The 27750-nt window shown below is 43.4% G+C and overlaps 1 protein-coding gene across 1 annotated transcript; it reads left to right on the forward strand.

Annotated features, from left to right (window-relative positions):
• The first annotated feature begins 982 nt into the window (after nucleotides 1-982).
• Nucleotides 983-27734, forward strand: LOC133028050 (protein AF-17-like). The gene is made up of 20 exons (XM_061095247.1): nucleotides 983-1241; nucleotides 2230-2309; nucleotides 2422-2476; nucleotides 2578-2687; nucleotides 7942-8045; nucleotides 8588-8681; nucleotides 10113-10220; nucleotides 10945-11034; nucleotides 11192-11339; nucleotides 11480-12316; nucleotides 12849-13048; nucleotides 13745-13862; nucleotides 14044-14110; nucleotides 14465-14613; nucleotides 18895-19095; nucleotides 19971-20047; nucleotides 21050-21408; nucleotides 22400-22493; nucleotides 24545-24757; nucleotides 24849-27734. The coding sequence occupies exons 1-20, from the start codon at nucleotides 1133-1135 to the stop codon at nucleotides 24882-24884; spliced, it is 3249 nt and encodes a 1082-aa protein (XP_060951230.1). The 5' UTR covers nucleotides 983-1132; the 3' UTR covers nucleotides 24885-27734.
• Nucleotides 27735-27750: the final 16 nt, after the last annotated feature.

Genomic DNA, 27750 nt, shown 5'->3' on the forward strand with positions numbered 1-27750 from the left:
ATGAAATCAAATGAAATCAAAAAGTCATGGATCCCAGCAGGGGCAGATTCGGGAGAAGGGTCAAGGGGACATTGGCCAGGTTGGAATCTGATTGGCCCCCTGAAGACCCCCTGTCCCATCAGCAGGCTAAAAACACTAACAAATAAATAGTCTTTCTAATAATAAATATGTCAACTTGTTACAAGACTCTACAATTTTCATTTCACTATCAAATATCTTCAATGATCTGTAGCTCTGCTCAAAGCTATAGAAGTAACAGTTAAAAACTGCACCTTACTGAATCCGGAATTGTGATGGATGTTGGTGATGTAATTAGCTCCTCTGTGTAAAATTCAGAAAAACCCTAGATCCACCACTGCCTCGGCAGGTGTCAGGTGCACAAAGTGGAAATTCAATCTCAATTTGGTTTGTTTTTGTTGTTTTGCCTGAAAGAGTTGAGTCAATAACTCCAGAACCAATCAAATGCAAAAATAGACTATTTATTTACATTTGTGTATTGACATGTGTCGTTTAACACAGGTTTCTCAGTCTGTGGATGTGTGGCTCTTCAGGACGTCGGCTGGTGAAACAGCCTGTAATCGCCGCTCTGCTGTTCTGCGGGCATCCTGAGGAGGGCGCTGTTGAAGCAGAATTGATGGAGAAACAGCGGTGTTGTTAGATTGATCCACATGTTTTTCTAATGTCGCGTATAAAATGATCGGAGAGACGCGGGGGGGGGGGGGGGTGTTGTTTAATCCCAGCGACGCGTCATTAGAGGTGAAGACGAGAGGCCGAAACACACGAGGCTGAGCGGTGATGCGAGGCGAATAAACAACAACAACAACAAGAAGTTGCCACCGTTGCTGCTGCGACTTTTGATTCCGACCCGGAGGAGCAGGAGCAGGTCTGAGCATGCGCACTGCATCGGTTCTAGGGGGACGGGGAGGACATCACGGAAAAAACGCGTAGCGGCAGCAGCGCACCCCCCACGCCGAGGATCTGCTCTGTGCGCGGCGCAAAGACCTGCGCGACGGACGCGGCCCCGCGACGATGCCCGGTGCGGCGCTGCGATGCGGGACGACCACCTGACAGGCCGGGGGAGGGTCTGAGCCGCGGCCGGGACGGGATTCACTGCTCTGCGTATGGGAGCAGCATGCGGGAAATGGTCGGAGGCTGCTGCGTGTGTTCGGACGAGCGAGGCTGGGCGGAGAACCCGCTGGTGTACTGCGATGGACACGGCTGCAGCGTGGCGGTGCACCAAGGTAACGTTAGCCGCGGTTAGCGTGCGAGCCCCGGGCACCGAGCCCCGGGCACCGGGACCGGGCTGCCGGCGGGTCGGTGGCTCTGTGTGTCGGTCTGTTGCTGTCTACGTGCGTGCGTGTGGATGTGTGTGGGAGGGGTCGGTAGGCGTGCTGCTGTGTGTTGTTTCCTCTCAGCACACATGATTACACACCCACACACACACACACACACACGCACACACAGGGCCAGACACGGTGACACGGAGCCTGGATGGCGCCTCGATGGCACCGCGGGTCCCTGTGTGTGTGTGTGTGTCCGTGTGTGTTTACGTGTGTGAGTCTGGCTCGAGAGGGCGTGTGTTTAGCGCCAACTGGAAGCCAGGCGGCCGCTCCGCGCTGGACACTGTGTTGCCTTGTGTGTCCATTTGCTTTGTGTGCGTGTGTGAAGTGGGAGCATGTAGTGAACTTAGAGGATGTGAGAGCCGGTCTCTACCTGCTGCCTGTGAGGGAGGCTGAGGCCATGCTGCCTCCACCGGGCTCTCATCTGACACACACATTGGGTTAGCTCCTGGAAGTCAGGGAAAGTGCCACAAGGTTGGATAAAGTCCGATTAGTCCGAGGCAGATTCATTCATGTACAACTTTTGTGTGTGTGTGTGTGTGTGTGTGTGTGTGTGTGTGTGTGTGTGTGTGTGTGTGTGTGTGTGTGTGTGTGTGTGTGTGTGTGTGTGTGTGTGTGTGTGTGTCAGTGTCAGAGTGATCTTAGTCTCCTTGTAGTCATAAAAAATGACCTGTAAAATGTTTATGCAGGAGTTATTCTACCTCCTTTTCATACATATTTTCTTAATGATCCCTACGACTCCGCTGTTTATATAACATAATATGTCATTCATCTAAATGATCAACAAAGTAGCACAAATAAATGCATTTCTTGTGTATCTGCTGTTGGTTTTCCTGTTATGTCTGTAAAGGTGTACAAATAATAGTGTGTGGTGTGTGTGTTGTGACAGCATGCTACGGCATCGTCCAGGTGCCCACTGGTCCGTGGTTCTGTCGGAAGTGTGAGTCACAGGAGAGGGCGGCCCGCGTGGTGAGTACACCTCCCCAGCACATGACACAGAGCATCCAACCCATCCATCCATCCATCCATTCCCTGCCTCATCCCTTCTCACTGATGATGACACCCTCTCTCCTTGCCCCAGAGGTGTGAGCTGTGCCCCCACAAAGATGGTGCCCTCAAGAGGACGGACAGCGGAGGTGAGTCTCCATGACTCAGACCACACCGAGGCTGCAGGTTTCCACTTTATTCCTGAAGAGTGTCATCGTGCCATTGACTCACTTTCCTCTCTCTCCACCAGGCTGGGCCCACGTTGTGTGTGCGCTCTACATCCCAGAGGTGCAGTTTGCCAACGTCCTCACCATGGAGCCCATCATCCTGCAGTATGTCCCGCATGACAGATACATCAAGGTACTGACCACTACACTGCTGCCTGGGGGAAATAACATCAACACATGCAACTTGTGCAAAGAATAGTTTGTCCACAGGACTCTGTGGAAGTGTGATGCACTGACTCGAAATTCCGGAAGCTCTGCCTCTGTACGCTCAGAGAAGGGTATCGAAAAGAATGTAGAGAAAGCACTTTTTTCCTCTACCTGGAGAGGGTGTTTATTTTGTTTTGGCCTTTCTATATTTATTGGATGTATGATAATATAGAGACAAAAAGGAAACACGTTTTAGGACACGCAACAAATACTCTGGGTAGGAATAGATGCAGTGGCACCAATATTTTGATATTAACCAGATTAAGCCAATAGCCTGATTAAGACGCTGTCAGGTAACAGTATATTCTAATTCCCTAATCCCGCAAAAGGTCAAACTTTGAATAAGCAATAACCAAATAAAAAATAGGACTATTCTGATATTAGTCGCATTATGAAAACATGTTTACGTCTTAATCAGATAAGTAGAGTTTTTCCCGACCTGGACATGTACAGCAGTTACCAACCGTTTGAAGACATTTGCCCACTGTGTTAACAAGATGGAAACATTTTAAAGAGTTGCAGCCTTTGCAAAATTTGAAAGGAAATGCCTTTAAATGATATATGACAGCATCACACATGAAACTATTTCAAGTTGTGGTTTTAAAACAGGCAGAACAATGTTGGGCATAATGACATGAGTCATTATCATATTAGCTCAGAAACTTGAATATATGATTATTAATGGAATATTATATTAGCAACTCCTGCTAACATCATAATCTAAATGATTGTGAATAAGGTCAGTAGTCAGAATGATGGAAATATTGTGGATATGTGCTTTAACCATTTGGTTATCAGGGCAACTCAACATTGTTAGAGATGATGCAGCACCTATAACTGGTTTATTACACATCAGGTCAAACACATGACTTTTGATTCAAGTAACACAAGTTATGTCACCAATGCTTGATCAGATTCATGTTTACCTGTTCTGCCTCCTGAAAGATTTTCCTTTCGACCACATGTTTAGAAGTGTTGGAGTTGTTGTTTGGATCTCTATCTACAAACGTCAGATTTGGTTTCAGGCCCTTAACGAATAGAGCAGGGACCTAGTTTTAAACTGAACAGTTTCCCATCAGTATCAACAGTCCCACTAGGGAAATCCATCATAAGAGGAAAAAAACGTCACATTAACATTTCCACCAGCGACTTGAGCTTTAAGAAACAATGATGAATCCGTTTTAAGACACATTGGAAGAAGCACAACTCAAGTTTCCCCCGGAACGGGAAAACAGTTCAGCTCCACATCAGCATCGCTCCCTCCGCCCACACGTAACCCAGAGCTGAACAGGGCAAGGTCACGCCTGCTCTCTGGAGGTTGTTGAAAGTCATTCTGGGAAGTGTGGGAGATTTTCAGCCGAAGTAGAAATAGACGAGGTAGGTTGAGGGAGAGTCAAGGAAGTACATTTACCACAGCTCAACACAAACAACCCATTGTGATGTATTTAGCAGTGCTAAAATAGTGAGTGCGATACATTCCCTGGCTGCTCCCTGGTGTTTGTATCACTAGTGCTCGCTCCTAACAATGTCTGTTAGGAATGGACTGTTTGCTTGGTCTGTGGCTTTCTTTATGAAACTGTAAAAGTGACCTGTTACCAACCAGAATCTGTTTGTTTTGCACAGATTTTTTAGTCAATGTTTTTCATAAAATTCAAAGTAAATTTGCTTTATTACAGTTCACGTGTGTGGTTTGAAGATGGACTTAACACTTAATATCTGGTGTTATTTTGTTGGTACATTGCATGTCGGCTTTTTCAGACGTTTTGTTAAGCAACTAACCCAAGTTCACAACTTTACAAAAATAGAGCTTTGTATTCCCAGTCTATATAAAGCGTTGCACCAAAAAGCGAACATACTTTGCAGGGTAATTGCTAAAGAGGAAGTGATTCTGCGAATGTTGCTGCCACGAAGGAGATAGGAACCCATGACTACTGTGAAGGTCTGTCAGTCTGATATGGTAAATAAAATAAATACAAATTATCATAATTATACTAATTATGATCTGGCGGGCCTGATATTATTGCTGGTGGGCCGATCACCAGATTTCGGCCACTGCTCTAGTTTGTCTGAGGACGTAGGACATGTTGAACTCGGTCCCTCACTGCAAGGCTCCTTATGCCTGTTTATTCACATTTTATTTATATTGAATGTATAGTGTTTCCAAATCTCACCAAATTTGACACATGCTAAGTGTGAATCTGATAAAACGTCTGTTTTGCGAGATATGATTTCCAGGTACAGACAGACAGACGTTTGTTGAATTAGTAATTACATAGAAGTGAATCTCTATGGGTTTGCACTGTTGGTCGAACAAAAAAAACAAATACGAGACTTTGGATAATTCAAATTCTTAAAAAATATTTATACATATAAGACAGGGGTGTCCAAACTTTTTGTCCCGAGGGCCACATACAGAAAAAAATACCAAGGACTGGGCCACTCGCGCCGCCACGCCCCCTGCCCTGGAGTGGACTGTTGACAGTCGCGTTCGCTCAGGGCGGGGGGGGCGTGGCGGCGTGGCGTGGTGGCATTCTGAGGGACAGCTAGCAAGTTAGCAAAGCAATTCACCGCCAGACCACTAGGTGGAGTAACGTTTTTTGTCGAAGACAACCTTAGAGACACCTTCTTTGTGTGTGGCAGTCTTTGTCGACTGTTTATTACTTTTTCTGGAGGACAAATTTGTCCCTGATCATTCTGCACAGCTTCGTACACTCATCGACCTGCAAACCGACGTCAGCCGAGATCTCCTTCCAGCAATTGCAAGTCATCTGCGTGTCCTTGTGTTTAGTCAGTGACGGGTTATACAAGTCGTCATACTTTCAGAACTCTTCTGACAAGTGCTCTTCTATTTGGTCCATATCCGTTCTTCTAAATCTTCCTTGGTTTCTGCCGGTATTATGGGGCATGAAACAGGAAATATGACTCTGGAAAGGATGTAGTTAGCGGACCAATCACAGCCTTGCGGGCTGCGTGAGGCTTGCGTAGCTTTGTCGTATAGTTACAAAAATTGGTGAATGCACGCAAGCACGAAAGGAGGGGCACGCAAGCGCTCTTGCGTGCCCCTTATTGCGTGTCTCTAAAAACGCAGAAGCATGCACCGGCCTCTCCCCTGTTGAAGAAGCCTGGCCCCATAAAGCAAAACAAAGTCATTATAAAAAATTTTAAAAAAAATTTTTAATTTTTTTTTTATAAATCATATTTTTAGACATTGATGCAGGCCAATTAAAAATGGATGGCGGGCCGCAGTTGGCCCGCGGGCCGTAGTTTGGACACCCCTGCAATTGTTTGATAAATCCAAATTAACAGTGTCCACAGGGAATCTTTAGTCTATTTTCCATGTAATCTCTATGTATAGTAATGGAATGACGGTTTAATGGTGCATTGTGGCTGATGTAACACTAAGACAATGGGACCTGTACCATGCAGTGTAAGATACAGTGAACATGTCTCACACTGGGGTATAAAGATGTGCTTACACGTTCAATAATGCTTTTGAAATGTCCTGCCCGTCCAACCAACCGTGAAATCACAGACTCGTCTTCCAGCCATTATAGCTTTATCATGCATCAGCTATCTTGTAACTGTCTGGTTTCTTCTGGTCTGTACAGTCTGTGATATTTTGCAGACCATGTAAAACAGAAGTAGTGAGCGCCGAATCCACCATGAACCAGAACAGGCCTTTTAAAGCCATGCACATTACAGAGAAATCAATATTTGACTCGTGGACTCATTGGACTGAGCAGCCAGTCAATGCCGTGTGTGTGTGTGTGTGTGTGTGTGTGTGTGTGTGTGTGTGTGTGTGTGTGTGTGTGTGTGTGTGTGTGTGTGTGTGTGTGTGTGTGTGTGTGTGTGTGTGTGTGTGTGTGTGTGTGTGTGTGTGTGTGTGTGTGTGTGTGTGTGTGTGTGTGTGTGTGTGTGTGTGTGTGTGTGTATCCTGCTGCATGCCTGCATATAAATGTACACATGTGAGTCTTTGTGTGCCGGGTTTCATATTACTTTGTCAGCTACAGTAAATTGCATGCAGCTTTCCCCCCCGTCAGAGCCATTCATCCAGATTGTGCTGCCTGAATTCCTAGACAGCGTTACAATGGCCGGCCAAAACTGGAGAAGCTACTCTTCTTTTTTTACACGCTCGGTGTAGTTCATTCTCTGGCCTTTCATTTCACGGCCAACATCCTCGGAGGGGAGAGCAGCCTAGGATGTGTGGAGTAGAGGAGGAGAGGGGACAGGGGAGAGAAAAGGCGACAGAGAGTGGGCTGGAGTGAAAAGGTAAAGAGCCCGCTGTTCCTTTGTCCCGCACCTGTTGCTAGGCCTCTTGTGCCCCCCACCAGTCAGCCCTGCTAGCTGGGGAAATCTGAGGGAGAAGTACAAAAGCTGTGTGTGTGTGCGTGAATGCGTTTGCCTGCTCGTGTGTGCTGTGGTGTATGCCTACGTGCATTTTGTGGACGTGTGCGCTCAGTTTCACGGCAGTGAAGCCTGATGTGTACAGGATGTGCAGATCCAGCCTGAAGATCTCAAATTTACAAAGTCTAGTCTGCACGTGATATTTTTGTGTAGCATCAATGTGTGTTTCCTCCTGCCGTGCAGATTGTTATAAACCATCCCACGTCTATACTGTAATGATTATTAGATGAGTCGAAATGAATAAATGTTCCTTTCATCAAGATATAGCTCTCTTTTGAGGAGACTCGACTAGCGACAGTTGCTTTGATGTGAACTTTTTTCACAACATCTGGTGAACAGTTACGTTGTGCACAGAGCAAACTGTGTTTCTGTTTGAAAGCTCCATCTGTTTGTCTCGACAAGCAAAACTTCTTAATCATTTACAGTTTAGCTGCGGCTGCACTTACATTAAGAAGCTTTTTATCTTCGCAGCACTGGAAACACAGTAGTTCACCAGATGAAAAACAATATAAATCATTTGAGATACAAAATAAAATAAGTGATATAAAATAATGACTCCTATAAAAGAAAACGATCACAATACAGTTTGTATGAATGCATCGAACTGCCCTGGTAGCACTGGTGCAACAGATTGAATCAAACCTTGAAAGACTTAAAAGACTCAGGTTTTCACACACAAATAATTTTCTAACAAGCAAGGATTCTCTGTGACCTAATACAACTGATGTGTCTCTGTCCTCTCATTTCCTGTCGTGCCCATCTTGTTGTGGCACCAGACCTGTTACATCTGTGAGGACCATGGGAGGGAAAGCAAGGCTGCCTGTGGAGCCTGCATGACCTGCAACAGACAGGGCTGCAGACAAGCTTTCCATGTCACCTGGTAAGTGTTACCTTCGGTGTGTTTCCTCTACAGCTGGGTGATATTTTGGACAGCGAGCTGGCCAATATAATTTTATTAAATACAGTTTGCCATAACCAAGACACAGATATATTAGACATTATATGTGTCAACTGATATGTTGAGATGTAAAGCAGCAGCTGGTTAAGGCAGAGAAAGGTTCCTCAAAGTGCATATTTGTATTTCCCTTTGGTGTGTTTGTTGAACCGTGTCTGCACTGCACCGCTCTACTTTTTTTTGTTTATCTCTGTGGATTTGTTCCTTTTGATGTTGTGTAAGCTGAAACTGATTCCTATCGCAGAATGCAGAATTGTGTCTTCTAAAATCAGGGCTGAAAGTTTGGCTGCCACAGCTTTGTGTGTGCAGAGATGTGACATTTAATCAATTCTGCCTTGATCACTGATAAAACATTTCACCTGACTTGGATGACATCCAGGTGCTTGGGTGTGTGTGTTTGTTTGTGTGTGAGTGTGAGATATCTTTATCACCTTTTCCCCTCTGACCCTGTGATGCCCTGTGTTCAGTGCTCAGATGGCCGGCCTGCTGTGTGAGGAGGAAGGCCCAGAAGCTGACAATGTGAAATACTGTGGCTACTGCAAGCATCACTACAACAAAATGGTAAAGATTGCTGGTGAATGCACTGTTCGGTGTAACGTGACTGCTGCTGCTGTTTTTGTTACCAGCTTGTTGAACTTTCGGGCGGAAACTGTTGTTCTGCCATTATGCCAGCAGTGGTGTTAGTCACAGCTGATTAATGCCTGTGTAAGTGGGAGAGCCGGAACATTGAGACAGAATGCCAATGCTGTTGTGTGGTTCAGGGTTCGATGAACATAACAAGGGGTTCTCTCAACAGCCGTATAGTCCCATCTCTGTATCAAATGGGCTCTCGTGACTAGGGGTCGCAACAGGTCACAGAACTCACAGGTTGGATCAAATCAAGGTTTTCAGTCTCAAATTGGATTTTTTACAACTCTCATTTGAACATAAACAATCTCTAGTGATCCCTCGTAGAGTTTTCTGCAGCGCTATTTGCCTGATGCACGCTGGGTCTCTTCCTGTCGTATGCTTGCACTATTGTTCATAAAGTGGTTACCAGCAGTCAGACCTCATAGCTTCAGCTGCAGCTGTGCATGTAACCATGGCCGATTCATTGAATTTCCATTTAAGATTATTGCTTCCCCCCCCCCCCCCAACACCAACACCAACACTATCAGAAGTTATTAGGACCTGTTTGATTCGATCTAGAGTTTATGAGACACGTATTTAAACACATTAAGAAAAAGGTCCAACATTTTGCGTGCACACATTTCACCTGCAACACACAACACCAGACGTACTGTGACGGGCACAGCCAGGACATCAGGGTTAAAGTAACTGCAATGATCCGGATTCATGATCTGACATCATAGATAAGTAGACAGTAGGTTTAACATAATCCTGCTAAATAACAGACAAACAAATGAAAACCTAACCTTTTTGGCCGAGGTAATAATAGATACAAAAGACAAAGGACTAATATTTATAAATGAATAGGATTTTACCAAAGCAGAGATATTAGAAACAATGTGTCCAAGTTCAGTCCAACTTGTATCCTGTGTAGACAGTGCACTGAAGTGATTCTTATCATCATTACCACTCTGGGTTATATCCTGTTCTTGTTATTTAATCCTCTCCTGTTGGACTGAGGACAGACCAACTGACATGCTGTCTTCAGCATCTGCAACAGAACACATAGATGACATAATTCTTTATTTCATTCTCTTGATAACAAGTTCAGGTGTATAACTAGCATCTATATGTGAGCTGTAGAGGTCCAATTAAGCAAATGTGTTTTTCCTTGGGTTAGAGCCATGTTACAGTCATCATGTTAGGGTAAAAGACAGCTACTGTTTGAAGCTATTTTTTACCAGACATTTGTGAGAGAGAGTGGTGTCCTCTCAACTAACTCAGCTTAAAAGCAAATAAGCCTGATGTCATGAAAGCCCTGCAGCTGTTAAGGTTTTATTTGATCATGATTTAATCCTCACTTTCCTGTTTTGGTTCTAACAGCAGAAGAAGTTGCGCTCCAGTGAAAATACGAGCAGTTCCTTCAGTCTTTCCAGGGGGCGCTCCAGCTCTCCCTCACTGGACAAACACCACCACCACAGGCAGAGGAAGGTAAGCACTGAGGGGGCGTCGACGAATCTAACTAAAGATTACAGACACTGCACTAGTTTTATACATTTAGAATTATATAATCAGATCTACTGAGAAAAAAGTAGCACTGTTGTGGCTGTCTACCTCTACTTAATGAAAATGAAATGAAGGCAAATCATGTGTTGGTGTTTTTTGAAGGAATAATCATACGTAATGTTTTGGCCAGTATGAAAGCACTAGTACGCACAGATATTAATATGTGAAAGCGAGGTTTAAGATTAGCTGCCGAACTTTGGCATTGAACATTTGGTCATCAAGGTAAAATAGGTTTTTGTACTCGCAGCAAAAAGGCCCCCCCCCTGTCATAGCCCACCCTGGTAACTGTGTGCCAGGACTGTGGTCAGCTGTTGAGCTGTGGTTCAGGAGGTAGAGCGGGTCGTCCACGAACCAGAGTGTCTGTGGTTTGATCCCTGGCTCCTCTATTCCACATGCTGACATGTCCTCGGGCAAGATACTGGACCCCAAATTGCCCCTGACGGCTGTTAAAGAGAAAGGGCTGCACATAGATGCACTTTATGATTATGTGTGTGAATGGGTTAATGGTAAAACTGTATTGTAAAGAGCTTTTGAGTGGTCAAGACTAGAAAGTGCTTTATAATACAGAGTGTTTTACAGACTGTATGCCTGGCAGGACCTGGTAGGACTCGTTACATACCTTAACCCATGTGGATGTGTGTGTTTTCAGAGTCATAAGGATAAAATAAGGCAAAAAGAGTGCTACAAGAAGTCGTCTGACGGCCTGAGTACATCAGTGACATCCAGCAGCATCGAAAAGGTAGGAAACCTTTTGTAAAGTTAAATTTTTATGGTATCCTGATTCCTCAGTCAGTAAGAAATGCCAATTTTATTGCCACACCTTGTGAAGAGCTGTAAATTTTTGGAAAAAAACGACTTGCTGTAATGTGTGTGTGTGTGTGTGGATGCGTGTGCAGATCTCCTCCAGTCACCACAGCAGCAAGGATATTGAGGGAAAATCCAAGAAGCTGAGCTCACACAGTCATGTTCATCGCAGTAAAAAGATAGGAAGCACTGGCAAAAGCTGCTCCTCCTCCTCCTGCTCCTCCAGTCCGTTCAACACAGGTAAGAAATGAACAACGACATGTTGAGAGGTTGTTGCTTTTGTTGGGGGAAAAAGTCAGAGGTGCTAGACCAGGTGATATAAAGTCTACTATGATGAGTGAGTTGTTTTTTTTATCTCTATGTATGTCCTTCTCTTGGAGGTGGCTCCTTGTCTTCTGCTCAGGATTTCCATCAATTCTCATCTTCATCCCGCCTGGAGCGTGACCCTGACCGAGGAGTTGATGACCACAGTGGAGAGGAGCGCAAGGAGCGGCACAGGAGGCCAGCAATCCAGGAGGACGAGGATGAAGAGGACAACGAGAAGGAGGAGGAAAAAGAGGAGGAGGAGGAAGAGGAGGACAGTAAATACCACAAGCCACCAGCATTGACTCCTGCTGATGGCCCACTTGCAGGATCCCAGGGTCATGACCGGTCAGAGAGCAACTCGAGTCCTTTCGAGAACAAGGTCACCATCTCTACCTTCGGGTCCATCATGCGCATCACCTCCTCCTCAGGGCTGGGCAGCGGCAGCAAGATCCGCAAGATCTCCTCCTCAGGGGACTACAAACCTTCCAAGTCTCTCTGCAAGCCGTCTCAACTGAGCACGCCACCTATCCTAGAGGAGGCGGACCTGGAAGACAAAGCCCCACCTCCACCACTGCCCCGGGAGAGGAGGCACCGCGGCAACAAGAAGAGCCGCCATGGTCCAGGGCGCCCACGGGGCAGCAAGAACCGAGAGAGGAGGGAAGACGAGCTTCACCACCACCATCATCATGCAGCACCTCCTCCTCCTCCTCCACCTCCTCCTCCTTTACCTCCTCCTCCTCCTCCTCCAGCCTTAACCTCCTCAGTTTACCCAAGCCCATCCTCCATCCCCCACTCCACCTTCGCCTCGACGCTACCTCCCACTTCTTCCTCTTCTTCTTCTTCCTGTTCGTTCTCCTCCTCCTCTGTCGGTAGTTTTTCCACAGGCCGTGGTAACTCACTGCTTGGCTCTGGTGAGTCCTTGTGAGCGGGTGTGTGTGGTAGCCCCCGAGCTTCCTGTGTGTGTGTCAGAGAGCGTAGAAAAAACTGTCCCTGTTTGCACTTTGGTGCGTTCACTTGCAGTGTGACTCTGTAGTGTCAAAATGTTTCCATGACACATATGCCCTGTCAGCACCACAGGAGCAGCTTATCTGTATATCAGCACCTTGGAGTAGAGCAAGCAACTCAAACTAAAACAGCCCATTAGGACAAATACAGATACAGTTTCATGGAACAGTTTTAAATAGATATAGTTTAAACGTTCAGAATATTTAGTAAATCAGCCTCAGTTTATCTGTGTGAAGCAGAAAGGTTGTCCTAGATAGTGGTTTGTGTGTGCACTGCACACGTCTCTGTGGTAGTTTTCCTGCCCTGCTTTCAGATTCTCTCATGGACATGAACTCACAGGTGCTGTGTGTGCTCGTCTTTAGCGTCTCACAACTGAGATGATGATGAAAGTAATCGGAAAATATTTTCTCCACTGACTTGATTCCCCTGGTTGTGCAGGTATCTACTCCAGTCTCAAGGACCCTCTCACACTGGGCGGGGGTGTCTGCACTACTCCTCTCTCCCTGGGCGGAGGGCTGTGCAGCACCTCATTGTCCCTCGGGGGGGGCATGTGTAGCACCCCTCTCTCCTCAGGACTCCTCCAATCCCACGTCTCCTCTCTCTCTCTCCCATCAGTCAGCACTGTCTCCAACACACAGGTACTGCACACAAACTGTTGAACTGATCGGTCATGATGAAGTGTTTCAGACTGAAAAGCTATTAACTGTATCAGAACCACAGCAGAGCTGCTGTTGCTGTGTGTGGGACAGTTTTCCAATTTAGTTTAACACTTAGAAAAAACAGATCTAATGTCAAATAAATACCAAACAATGACTAACACTCCTATAATTAACTGCTGCATGTAGCATATGGATCTCTTTTTTTTACAGGACGCTTTAAAAAAAACATGACTACAAGCGAAACGTAATTAATTAATGAGTTAATCATACGACAATTGATCTACAGCTATTATCAAATCAAAAAATATTTGCATAAACATATGCACAAATCACATCTTCCCTCATAGGGTTTAATAAGGTGCAACACCCTCTGACCTTAACCCTTGATTACAGTGAGGAAAAACATTAAAAAAAACTTTAACAGGGAAAAAATATATCTATTGTATTTGCACCATTTAAAAGAATGTTGTGTAAAAACAGTGGTTATTAAACTTGGAGCTCATGTTGCATCGTTTTTCAAATACATCAAGCATGAAAGAGATCCATGTGAGACACTTGATATAGTTTGGCCAATCTGTTCAACCATCTATAAGGTATCATAGCTGTCATTTTTGAATCTGTATTTGAACGTTCTATCCATGTAATCCAGATGAACCTTGCCTCACTGTGTCACAGGTCCCTCCAGGTTCCAGTACCTCCTATAGCCTGACCTCCACCCAGCCTTTCGCCAGCTGTCTCTCAACAGCGCCGCCACTGCTGCCACTACTGAGCCAAGCCCAGACCTCACTGCCAGGTGAGAGGAGGACAGTGTTATGAAACTGAAGCTAGTTTAGGACAAACTTCGAAAGTAAAGCCTCTTCTGACTAAACTGCTCTTCCTTTTTACAGGATCTAAAATTAAACCTCCTCTCACAGCACAACCGACACTACTCTTTAGTACATGTGAAGTTCATGAGTCTCTGTCTCTGTTCTCAGAGTCCGACCTCGATGACTGTCGCTTTCCGTGTCAGGGGAACTCACCAAGAGAGAGTTTTTCATCACAGTAAGTCTCTTTCTTTACTTTTTCAACTGTATTAGTGTTGCAGGATTTTACACTCTCCTGCGGGGGCAGTTGAAAATGAGTGAGTGGTTGACACAGGGAAGTAATCTAAAACACATGAACTGGTCTCTATCTCCATCAACGATCCAGCATTTGAATACATTTTCTCTGGGCTGTAGCTGTAGTCAAATCAGTTTGTATTTCAGCAAACAGGAAAATGGCAGCAACATCCAAAGTGGATTAGATTTTTTAAAAACTACCAGCCACAGCGTCTTGTCAGTAGTTTCCTCGCGTGCCTGCAGCAGTGACTTTTCAATGTTTTGGACTCCCTGTTGTTTTCTCCTCCTCCTCACCCAGGTCTCCCATGAGCTGTCTTCCTCTTCTGTTCGACCAGAGAGATGGGTTGTGTGCAGGAGTCAGAGCCCGTCCAGAGAACGTCCCTCCAGCCAGCTCCCACATAGAGCTCCTGCTGGAGAAACATGGCAACGGAGAGATGGGAGCCAACAGTGAGTCAGCCTGAAAAACAAAGCAGTGGTTCACATGTAGTTCCAAGATAGAAATGTAAAAAATAAGATGATTGAATGGTCACAAAAGAAACTAGAAGGGTACTCAAATGTGCACATACCTCTGCCGTGGCCCCCTCTTCAATTCAACCAAACTGCACAAAATTACACACACTCATAAATATAACGAATTTGTTTTCATCAAGATCCAGAAATTGTACCCACAAACGTCTGTCAGTCCTAATGTGAAACTGTTAAACTCACCTCACATGGCCCAGGGAAGTGAAGTGTCAAATTTGATGTGTTTTGGACGTGCGATATGTTCAATATTAATCAAATTTAATAAAACAGACGACCATCGCTTTGTAGCTGTCAGTGGAGGCGGGGCATTGTGCCTTCAGACTGTGGACAGAGTTGAAAATGTCAACTTTTAAATTCTTGGATAAACTAAAGCAAGGTTTTTGTTTTGTTTTCTCACGATGTCGGACTGACAGTCATTCACAGGAGTTGCTGGTGCTGATCTGAGTCATTTCTGCAACATCCATAGAATCACTTCCTGCTATTTTTAAGTAAAAGTAAAAGTTAACTGTTCATTTTGTTGCGGCTATGCTTCTGATTGAGCTGAATCACATCTTTTATTTTGAGAAGTTGTGAACTTGGGTCTGATGATTATGTCAGTTTCTCAACAGACTTCAGAAATAGTCGATAGGCAATGTTTAAAAAAAGAAATGTATCATTCCAAATCAAACACACACATGACCAGTTTAAAGTAAATTCAGTTTCATTTCATGAGAATCCCCTGCACCATAGACTGTTTATAAAAAGCTCTGAACACAACATCCAGCAAACAAACAATGAAAAGTGGAAGTATATTGCAGAACTGTTTGAGTAGAACTCACTGATGACAAGGAGTAATTCCAAGGCAGCTCCGGAGAATTAACACAGATCAAATGTCCAATCTCACAATGTTAAAGAAAGTGATTCAAATCTTCCTGGATCCTCCCATTTGGCCGGATATGCGCCAAAGTTCCTTAGTGGAATGTTTGTTGAGTAGTTTTTAATTAATCCTGCTGATGGTCAGGGGTGAAAACATAACCTCCCTGGCAGAAGCCCAACATTCTGCTTTCAACTCTATGCTCTCAATGCATACGGCTCCTAAGAAACCAATTTTAAATTAGAAAAGCCAGAGAAGGAGAAATCCAGCTTTTGTTGAACTGCTCACAACTTCTGGAGGTGATAACCTCGGTTGAAGGTTCTCATCTAGCTTAATTAAAAGGTCTTATATAGTTAAATGCTTTTGAACCAGTGTGAAAAATGCTTGGTGTAATTTGCCTATGATTCTTTTTACTTAAACTCTCTGGGCTCTGTGAGAACACAACCTTGTGCTATTTAGAGATGATGACTGCCCCTGTGGCACCATGCTGCGACTGAGCTGAGAGCAGCTCCAGCAGCGTTGCTTCTCACGGGCCCTCAGTCTGTTAGATTCCTGTTCTGCTCTCTCCTGAGTCAGATCCCTCACTGCCTCTTTCTCTGTCATCAGCTGGCTCTGTTTTCTCATTTATTCTTAGCTACTTTTTCTTTCTCCACCCAGTGCAATCATTGTTGTTCCATTTTTCTTCCTCTTTCTGATATGTCAACCACTGTCTCTCTTTCTGTGTACCATTGTTTCCTCTGTCAACATCCATCAGGGAGCCTTCTTTTTTTACCCAGCTTTCATAGTCTCTCGTAACTGCGTTTACTTTTATGCCTCTCAGGGTTCACTTTAGACTAATGAATGTTTATTGCTGTTCTGCAGAAACAAGAGAGGAGAGTGAGGCAGTTCTTCCTCTTTCTGTGAGGCTGGGCACGCTGCACACACAGCTCCATAGAAAATTAATTAGGAAGCATTTTGAGGATTGCTTTGAATCTCTGGCTCAGCTCTTGGGGCACTGCAATAAACTTAACACAAATGATAAAACTGAACGTCCAGTTACATCACCAATAAATGTCAGAGCTTTAATCACAATTTAAGACTCAATTCCCACTTTTACAGCTTTGACAATCAGTTATAGTGTAAGTTTGCAGTAATGTTGCTATAATGAACCTGTCAGTCTTTACAGCCCTTACATACATATGGTCTACTAAAATGTGTTTGATTAGACTCCAAAATGACACCTCCCTCATTCAGCACTATTCACTATTTACCAAACACTCATTATTTTTCAGTGATCAGTATAATTTGCATTTCACAAATCATCATCATTTGTATCGTTATTGATAGATGTGTTGTACAGTGGTTATTTTTCTCAAATATCCAAACCAAACATTAGTGTTACATGGTATGGACTACGTCTGTGTTACACTGTTAGAATTGGGCAATCAAATTAAATGAATTAACGGAGATGGTGCACTTGGCAAGTTCTTGCAAATCATTCATCTTATCACACTTGGCCTGTGTTTTGTAAATTGCCTGCAAAGGTGCAGTGCCTATTCTGGAGCAGTTTGGACATGCAATAGGTTCAACATGAATAAATAATTGAATTAACAGGCGACCAGCGCTCTGTAGCAGTCAGTGGGGGTGGGGCAGTGTGCCTTCAGTCTGTGGACAGAGTTTAACAGGTCTTCTTCTACGTCCTCAGATAAACTACAGCAGTGGTCTGCAACTGGGTCAAACCGCAGGTCAAAATCGCCATCATATCATTAAAAAAATTAGATTCTTCTTATTTCACCTTTTTGAAGACACTCATGGGATATAATCTTCTTCGGGGCATCAACATTCATAGAGTCACTTACTCTTTACCAAGCTTTCTTCAAAGTAAAAGCACAATGTTAATTTAGTTGCTGCAGTGTTTTATATTGTGCTGAATTACAGAGTTTACATTTGGGAAGGTGTGAACATGGGTCTTAAGATTGTGTCAGTTGCTTAACAAACATGTGTAATAAGCGACATGCAATGTATGAAAAAACAACACAAATTTATAGTAAATCATTCAAACTATAACATCTTCATTGCAGATAAACCAGGTAGGATGAACACAAAGTTTTCTAACTTCACTCTGCACCATAGACTGTTTAATAAAAAGCTCTGCACTCAACGTCCAGCACACAACAATAAAAAGTAATGATAAGGAATAATTCTGAAGCAGCTCGAGAGCATTAACACAGGACAAGAGAACAGAGCATTCCAAAATAGACAGGTTTACATCGGGCACTGTACTAGTCTATTGTACACTGCTAGAATTGGAAGGCCAGATTGAATGACTTAAAGTAGACAAAGTGAACAAGGTAGTGTTTGCATTTTCCAAGCAAATGTTTCAAAATAAGGTGATAAACATGGGAAATCTAAAAATAATTATTATATATTTTAAACTTTTGTTACCTATTGCTTTATTGCTTTGGATGGAATCTGTTGTGGAAATTGAATATGTGGACCACTGTAAAGGTGGCGGACACAGTCAGGGTTTAGTGGCCTCTCATACTTTCCAATAGCTTTGGCCTCATCAGTCAGAATAACTGAAAACACCTGTGTGTGGCTACATAGACTGTAAAGTGGACTTGATGAAAGCTCAGCTTACTGGTTGTGGGTATTTTACTTTCTAGGTCTATTATTGATACTTTAACCATCACTAATTTATCCTCATACATCCAGTATATGAACTGGGGTGTTATTCACCAGTTCTGGCTTATCAGTCTCGTTACTTGAGCAACATTATGAAAGTAGGACAGTTACTGACCTCATTTTGATGCTTCCGTGCCAGCGACAGTCAGGTCCGGAGGCATTGTGTTTTTGGGGTTGTCTCGTGAATATTATATCTCAGGATACCTTCAGCACCCTGCATGGAATTTCTTCAAATTCTTTCTTCAATGTACTTTGACTCGAGAATGAAGTCATTAGAGGTTTGGGTGTCAGAGGTCACGGTGACCTGGGCCGTAACTCACGAAGTCATACACTTTGCATGACAATATTCAACAAGTGTCTCGTAGGGTACAATGATGATGTGTTGACATTATATGAACAAATTGTCAAAGATCAACTTCATTGTGACAGTTTAAATTTATGCAAATACACTTTTCTGGTCTATATTTAACATCATAACTCAGGAATTAAAGGTGGTGACTGTAATCAACCTGTAAAGAGCTGTTTACAGGATTATATATAAAATGTGAAGGAGCAGTGATTACATCAATTTGTTGATCTACTTCCTGTCTACTAGATGTTCATATTCAGAGAAATACATGTATTCAACAACATTAATAATATAAAGTTCATTATTGATATTGAATTGCTGCCCCCTCCCCTTCTAGTTGTGGAGATGCTCCAGTCGCTCCACTCCCTGCAGCAGGAGAACCAGCGCCTCCAGGACCAGATCCTCAGCCTGACGGCCAAGAAGGAGCGGCTGCAGGTGCTCAACACAGAGCTGGCTGTGCCTTTTCCTCCACACGTTTATTCCGCCCTGGGCGCCTTGCACACTTCAGCCCAGATCAACTTCCTGTCATCCACCCAAGGTGAGGTTATTCATCTCTTCGACCTACTTTCATATCAGAACCTAAGGACACAGTGTTTCTATGATGTCATGTTGTTCACTGCCCACCTTTTTCAATGTGCGTTCACACGCTCCTCAGAAGGTCCCATTTCCCAACACGTGAAGTCATTGTTCTGACTTTACTGCAGTCATGTGCTTTGAAGTCCAAACGTGGAAAAACCATGGATGCTGTAAATGTGTTGCACAATGGAAACCATTTATAGTGATCACGTTTGTCCTGGACCAAAATGATCACTATAAAGGGTTGATTACTGAAAACCAATTGCGGAGGTTCTGCATGAAAATCCCAGAACGTGAAGGAAAGGTCACATTGCAAACTTAAGTATGCGTGCACGCCCACGCACACATATACGGACTCTGGTGCTCACTTCTCTCTCTCTCTCTCTCAGACGCATACACCCACACACTGACCAACAGACTCAGCTCACGTCTCTGACCCGCTACAGTTTAAACGTTGAATTGTTGGAAATGACGCCACAATATCAACACAGATCATCACATAATGATCGATACTTTCATTATGTGATTCAAATCTTCCTTTATAGCTGTACGTGCATTCATCAGCCAGTCTCACACGCCCTCTTCCGTGCGTTAGTTCCTGTCCTGCTTTCTTCCCACAACAGTCCAACTGCATGCTCCATATTTAAACATCAGTGTATTATTTTCTGGTGATACCTCTCCATGAGCTCATTAGACTGTCATTGAAATGAATATAGTGATTTATTGAGTGAAAAAGCTTTTTGTAGGGTGTGTTGTGACAATACAAAACATGTTGGCTTATGTAAAAGTTTGATTTTGTATTTTTCACCCTGTGTTTGTACCTCTCTCTCCTTTTAGACCTTCTTAGCACCAATAAGAGTCCCCTGTCCAAAAGCTGCTTCCTGAATGACACCTCCTTTATTAACTCATCTGAGGTGAGAAGCCGTAGATCATGCGTTACACATCATACTGACCTGGTTCGAACAGTATGAACTAGTGTGTCTCTGCTTCCTTAAGAAGTCTTAAGTTACATTAAATAGATAAATAAGTTAAGTACTTGATCTTAAATGAACATAGGTAGGTATTGTTATTGTTCATATAACACTTCTGTTGTGCTTTCAAATTAGTTTGCTTTTTTTTTTAAGAGAAATGTTTTGCATGCACCGTTTGTAATGTTTGAGTGTGTTGTCGGTCTTCCTCAATGATATAGATATTAGCTTGCTGTAATAAAACTACAAACAAGACAAACTCAACGTCTACAAAGACATTGGCTTTGGGATAGAGTATGGATACTTACTGCCTGTAGTTTGTGGGATCATGTGGTCTTTTTAGGGTTTTTCTCTTTATAATTCCTTCATCTTATCTTCAATTATGGGGGAGTAATTCTGGGACTGGATTTTTTACGGTCTTTAAAAGACTTCTGAATTGCCAGAATGTGGTTTTTTAGAGAGGCGGTGGACTAGTGGCAGAAACTTGGACTATGGGCAGAAAAGGTCTCTGGTTTGTCTCTGGTTCGACTCCACGGAGAAACAACAAAAAGAGGAACCTGAATTGATCTGTCCAAAAATCCAAGAGGATTCTCCTTACCCTGTCTAGTGCCCCTGAGCAAGGCACCGTACTCCCCTAACATCTGCTCCCCGAGCGCTGTACACGGCTACCCACTGCTCTGTGTGTCCTGCACCAGATGGGTTAAAAGCAGAGGTTAAATTTCCCTACAATTGCATGAGTGTGCTTGTGCATGTCTGTGCATGTGTTTGGGACAAATAATTGTATCTTAATCTTAATCTTAAAGGTCTCAGAAAGTTTCAATTTACCTTGTGATAAACAATATTGTCTCTTTCTGTCAGATGTATCCGGACTCTATTTTTTAAAACTGTTAACTGATGCAGTTAGGAACTGGGTTCAGCTGACATGGACTTTTCTCCTCTCTGTTCCAGGAGCTCCACTCTGGTAGTCCGTCCCGCAGTAGCTCCTCCCTCTCTTTCCAAAGTACTCCTCCTCCTCAGCAGAGTCCGGCCTCCTTCAGCCAGCCGCAGCTGAACGGCCTGAGTCGAGGTGTGAGCGACGGTCTGGGGACCATGAGTCAGGCTGGCGGCTCCTCTCTGCCGATGGTGGGTGGGCTGATGGCGTCTCTTGCAGGAAGTATGAACGGTGTGCTAGGAAGCCTGAACGGTGTGATCCAGTCTCCGGTGCAGAACGCCCCACAGCCCACACTCCCTGCTCTGCGCCCCCAACCTCCACCGCTCAACCCACAGGCACTGGCACAGGGCTTCCAGCTCCCCAAGAGTGTGAGCCCGTACGTACCCAGTGCTGTCTGACCTACTGTCAGCTGAAGAGCTCCGAAATGAATAGTTTTCTTTTTTTTAAAGGTGTTAAAATGTTCGACAGCTGACAACATTTTATTTAATAATATTATGAATATTATAATATAATACGGTTGTTCTCTGTTTAATGTACTCGCCTCTGCTTTTATAACTATGATATTCACTGCCACTAGATGTCGCACTTGCACCTGCATGTCAGACCAAAACAAATGTTACATCAGCCACACCTCCCCCTTTCATTCAGGTTCCCAGTGAGTTGCTGCTGCACCCAGTGGAAATGGCCCCTAAACACAAAGAAGAATAGTTACCCCATATGAATACAAAACCATTTACCATTTTTTAAAAGCATTTAGAGAAGAGCCAACAGAAAAGCCACCCAGCTAGCTTCTGTGCAGCCTGGTAGAATGGATCTGTTGGGTCTTCTTCATAGGTTGGTGCTCCTGTCAGTGTCTGAGCCTCCCAAGAGTCAGACAGTTAAGTGAAGGTGTTTTTTTCTACATATTCTGTGGCTGTGCTCACTCTTGCAGCCCTGACTCACACTCTCAGCAGGATTGGATGGCACTAACTGCTAGTTTGCATTCTATCATCATCATATAGCCTTGTCACGCTGTGTGTCAACTGTATACAAATAAGGTGTAGCTGTGGTGTTTCTGGTTAAACAGCACTGCAGTGAGGAAGCGTCAGGTCTGTCACTGCAGGAAAAGGGAGGGAAATTACCATTTCCACTAAGATCCTTTAACCTGAGGAGTCTCAATGGTTTCAAAGGGAGCGACTAACATGCACTAACATGAATGTGTGTCTGGACCAGCTAATAAAACAAAGAACGGCGAAGCTCGGACCACAACCCATTGAGTAACGCCATCACTTCACTGTTTCTCTACACAGCAAACAGATGTTTGCTGCTGAATTCAATATTGTGTATATATAACCTTTAAAGTGTTGGTATGTTCTTTGTGTTTCCAGATCCTCTCTCCTGTCAGAGCAGCAGAAGCAGCTTCTTCTGGAGCAGCAACAGCAGCAGCTCCAGCAGTTCCTCGCCTCACAGAACTTCACTCCAGTAATGAACTTCTCTCTGTTACTTTATCTTACTCTCACCCTGTATTTTCACACTGGAGTATTTTTTCTGACGTATGACCGAAATAGATTCAAGATCAAGATTCAAGATTTTTTATTGTCAAATTAACAGAGATAACATGAAGCAGTCACTGTCAATGAAATACTTGGATCACAGGCTCTCTTTAAGCAATGCTCAGTAATTTCAACCCAAAAAAATAAAATAAAAATAGAAATAGTATAAAATAGAATAAAAAAGAATAAAATAGAATAACAATAAAATAGAATATCAAAAATTTAAAATAGAAAATAAAATATATATATCTAAATATATATCTATAATAGCTGTGTCTCAATTCAGGGGCTGCATCCTTCATAGGAAGGGAAGGCAGCCTGTGTGGACCACGTAGAGATGGCGGGCTCTGTTTCCTCTTTAGTTAGTCACCGAAGCAAAATGAATCCTGGGATGGGTTGGTCCCGTTTCTCAGGGATGGTAAATGGTAAATGGATTTGTATTTATATAGCGCTTTTCTAGTCTGATGAAGACCACTCAAAGCGCTTTACAGTACAGTTTCACATTCACCCATTCACACACACATTCATACAGTGCATCTACTTGCAGCACTTTGTTATTCTATGGGGGGCTATTGAGGGTTCAGCATCTTGCCCAAGGACACTTCGGCATGCAGATGGTTCAGACTGGGGATCGAACCGCCGACCTTCAGGTTGGAGGACGACCACTCTACCCCTCAGCCACAGCCGCCCGGGATGAAAGGACGCATTTGACGGGCCACTTTTGGAGGAGCCTTCAAAATGGGAGATATGGTCGTGCCGATGTTATACAATCGTTCTTCAAATGCAGCCTCCAAAGAATGCAGCCCTGAATTTATACACAGCTAATGTTATTCCTCTCTCATTAACTTTATGGGCAAAGGTGGGTCGACACCTACACATTACACCTACAGGAACTTTTATGACATCCCTTTCTAGATCTAGATAGACATTAACATGGAGTTGGTCACCCTTTGTAGTTATAAAAGCTTCCCACAAAGTTGGAAGCAGAGAATTGTCCGAAATGTCTCGGTAAGCTGAAACATTAACATTTCCCTTCCCTGGAACTATGGGGCCTAGTCCCACCAACGGCATTGAAATGAATGAAACACCTGAATTCGATGATTAAGTTAATACTTTTGTACTGATAGTGTAGGTATGTACACATGTTCTGGACTAGTCTCAGCTGTCAATCATGACATGTTACCCTGTTTTTGTAGAGCTAAACAACGTGGTTAATTTTGATTATCGGCCATAATATTCTAACCAAGTTTATAAGACATAAACTGTGTTTGAAGAAAAAAAAACTTTTATTTGCAATGTCAAGGAGAAGTACTACACTTCCCATAATCCTCAGGTGTAATACCGACGTTTTTATTTGTGGAGCTTGCTGTTACCATGGAAATATTTACCACAGTGAAAATCAAGTTGGCTACAATGGGAACGGTTCAGCGTAACATTGACCACAGAACAAACATGATGTCTCTTCCTAATATGATTTATTATTTATTTTTTAGAGATGAGAAAAAGAAAAGCCCGAAAGGGAAAATCACTAGAACAAGGTTAAGTTCAACAAGAAGTATCAGTATGGAAAAGTATCATTATCGATGGTTTATGGGATGAAAAGCTCCTTCACTCTTTAAATAATTATGTACACAGTCTCGTACCTTTGACTGTTTTTTCTTTTCCAACAATTTTTGGTTTTGAAATCAAATGTTTTATAGTCAAGATTCGTCTCATAGATGGTCAGCCTCCTTCAAGGTTTGAAACTCTTCATAAGGATTTTCTGAAACCGCAATGGATTAAATAAAAGGGAAACAAATTGAGCTGTGCGGCATTTAAGACCTATACTGTAGCCAGCCACTAGGCGGCAATCAAGCTGTAATGTCATCCATCTGTGTAGTGTTTATGCAGTCTATGGTTAAATAGGTACAAACAGAAACTCATATGCAATCGTCCAGTCTCACACGTGTCCTGACTGTGAACGTTCTGCTCCTTCACCAGGAGCAGCAGGTGGTGGTGTGCCAGATGCTGCAGCAGCAGAGACAGAGGGAGCTGCAGCGCCTCACGCTTACCGGAGCACTCACCTCCACCCCAAACTCACCCAGGGTCGCCCATTCTCCCAACCTGCTGTCCTCTGCCACAGCCTCCCCCCTGCAGGGCGGCCAGGGAGGCGGCCTCTTCGCTCTGCAGGAACACGCACTTCACAAGCCGGGGGTGAGCAGCACCACAGGATTTCTCATTGTGGATGTAAAGGCTGTCCTGTTTTGTTTCCAAGTTTTGAAACCTTGTGTAATTTTGTTTTCAGGGTGGAGGAGAAAAGGGCGGAGATAAGAATGGGTGACGTCTCTCTATAACACAAGAGCAGCTCAAATGAAGATGCCGGGTGTCACACCACCCACTTGAAAAACTGAAGTCCACTTTTAGACTTGTGAACGTCTTTTCCTCTCCGTCATCTTTATCTTAAACACTCTTTTATGAATGTATAACAGGATGGACTTAAATTTCAAGGTGAAGTTTTTTCGTGTTTTGAAAGTCTTTATATCAGAGGTTCTTTTCCTAGATTTTTTTGTGTAGGCAGCTTTCAGAGAGCATGAATTCCGTGGTCTCTTCTTAAATTGCACTATTTTGTTAGTTAGACCAATGGGGCTGCTGACGAGGACAGAGCCGGAGTTCCTGCTCGTCCCTGCAGGTACTGTGTGGGCGCTTTTTTCCTGACTTCTCAAGCACTGACCGTTCATGAATTCCCTCCATTCAGTCAGTGACAATCACAGCTCTGCCCCTTGTTGCAACCTCACCTGTCTTCCTTGATATGTCTTCCTGTTGTCTTCACCCCGCCCAGATTTCATGCGGATCTTCTATGTCGCAGCCTCTCACAGGCTCTTATCGTGTAAAGCATGAATATACTGTCACTTTTCAATGTGTGGTCGGTGGCGTTTCAACATGAAGCTAGTTATTACCTCAAACGTTTTTGCCACCTACTTTCCATTGTTGACATTTTGTGCTGACTCTTTACTGCAAAAGTCATATTTAATCGATATAAATGCCCACCAAAAAATCCTGGTGTTAGCTCAAAGGTATTAAGTCATGTAACTGTAAAAATGGCACGCAACCCTCTCATCCAAAATGGCGCCATAGAGCCACCAGGTTTTATTCTAAACGACCACAAGAGTTTCTAAAGCCTTTTATATCCTCCCAGTTGCTGTCGAGATTAAGCAGATGAAACCAAACATTTGGAAATTGTGAGGAAAAAAGGAAAGGAATAGTTTTTCCTAAAGAAGTGTGCACTTTGCATGTTAGTATAGTTAACAGAGCAAATTAGCCATCAACACAGAAACTTAATAAAGGATGCTTGTTACTAACTAGGCCATTAGGTTTTTGATTGATAAGAGTATTTTGCACTCTATCCTCAAGTGTCAGCATTTTATGTTACTTGCATACATAGATCCTTTTCATGTCTGACGACTAGTTGTTCTTTTAGCAATACTGGATAGATAATGAATGCCTTAATGATACTAGATTTACAGAGAGAACCACAAGCCCAGAGGCTCACTCTCCTGGTGTTTTCCTTTGATAGTGTTTTATATCTGGGGTTCACGGAGGGGGACATTACTGAAGTGAACTCTCTCTTCCTAAACTCATTTATACTTTTGATAGCTGACCGATGATTTCAACAGTTGTGAATAACCGTATAGTGATAACTGAAGTGTCAAATCATTTTTCTATTGTAATATTTGTGTCAAGATGCAATGATCTTTAGTTGTTTGTGCTTCGGAGAACTGAGAAGGATGTATTGGAAAAACAGTGCGCAGTGGTGTCATAGGAAGACGACCAAGACGCGAAAGTGTAACAGACAGTGGATTGCCAATGCTGCTGCTGCTGTTGGCCTTCACTGAAGGGCTGTTAGAGCCCACTTAGATGTAAGCCTGTGTAGAGACTCTAGCCCCTTTTACTCAGCCTGTTGCACCTTGTATTCAACTTTCCAGTTCTGTATGAAATGAATGAACATGGAATGGGGTTGGCTTTTCTGTCCCGCCTGAATGGCAGCCACAGACATTGTCATGGTTTGTTGAATAAGGGAGAGGCAGCGTGGCGGGACAGTGGTCGAGCCTGATTTTGGAATGTGGGCTCGTAATCTAAAACCATACATATGGTTGTTTAAGTGTAAACAAGCAATGGCGACATAACAATGGGTCGTCTTAACTGCAATATGTCTGTGTAAAAGGGGCTTATGATAAAAAAAGCTTCTTCTCCTCTACTTCATCATGTGACATTTTCTCTCACATTCATCTCTTACCCTCAAAGGAAGGGATTGTTTTATCAGGTTTTTTTCCCTGTGTTCTTTAACAATATCTTCTTGGCCTTTTAAATATTTTGTCACTTTTTTCCTCGAACATGATCTCCCATACATGTGATACGTTGAGTGATAGTTTGTTTTGTTAGCAGCTAATGTAGACGTCAGAAGGAACTTAAAGCAGCTCACTAGTCGCTGATAAATACTGTAGCAATGCCAGAGGGAGAAGGTTGATTCTGTTGATAAAGACATGAGCCGACGTGTTGACATGACCCTGAGTGGGAGGAGCGTCTCGCCCACCATGTCCTTACGAGTCGCCTGTCACACACCATGTCCAGGAGGTGGACTGAGGAATGGTGCGAAGGATTTCTGAGGCAGTTTCTTTCTCATGTTGCACTGGGGCACTTTGGGCCCAATTGTAAATCGTTTTTTTTAAGTACCTTTTTCAATTTTGTTGGAATACGAGTTGTATACTTCAATGTTTGTGTAAAAACACATTCATTCTTTTAAGCTTTGAAGTTTGAGTAAGCAAGATAATCCTTGTTCTGAATGTCGTACTGTGTATCTTTTATGTATTACAACATTTAAGCACCTGGCTCTGAGTGAGGTTTGATGGAGAGCAAGTTACCTATTGGGAAATGAGTTGCATGAAATGCAGTGATGTCTCTCAAATGTATGGCTAAATACCAAGTAATAACTATGCATAATTTGAAATGCATTGTTCCCTGAAGAAGAAAAAATAAGAAATTTAATGAAATGAGCACTGAAGTTTAAAAAGGACATGCACGTTGTCATTGTACAGTGTATTTGAGAGAATTGATCAAAAATGGATTTGACAATATTGAGATTAAAAGCCCTGTAAAGTATTTTGATATTTTTGTGTGTAAAATTAAAAAAGGATTTTAAGACGACTTTT

The sequence above is a fragment of the Limanda limanda genome, chromosome 2 (genome assembly GCF_963576545.1).
Source record: "Limanda limanda chromosome 2, fLimLim1.1, whole genome shotgun sequence".
Lineage (NCBI taxonomy): Eukaryota > Metazoa > Chordata > Actinopteri > Pleuronectiformes > Pleuronectidae > Limanda > Limanda limanda.

Excerpts from the sequence above, each read along its gene's own strand:
- LOC133028050 (XM_061095247.1), top strand. The coding sequence starts at position 1,133 with ATGCGGGAAATGGTCGGAGGCTGCTGCGTGTGTTCGGACGAGCGAGGC. Across the intron at positions 2,310-2,421 it reads AGGAGAGGGCGGCCCGCGTG|AGGTGTGAGCTGTGCCCCCA; the intron begins GTGAGTACACCT and ends TCCTTGCCCCAG. Across the intron at positions 19,096-19,970 it reads CTTCCTGTCATCCACCCAAG|ACCTTCTTAGCACCAATAAG; the intron begins GTGAGGTTATTC and ends CTCTCCTTTTAG.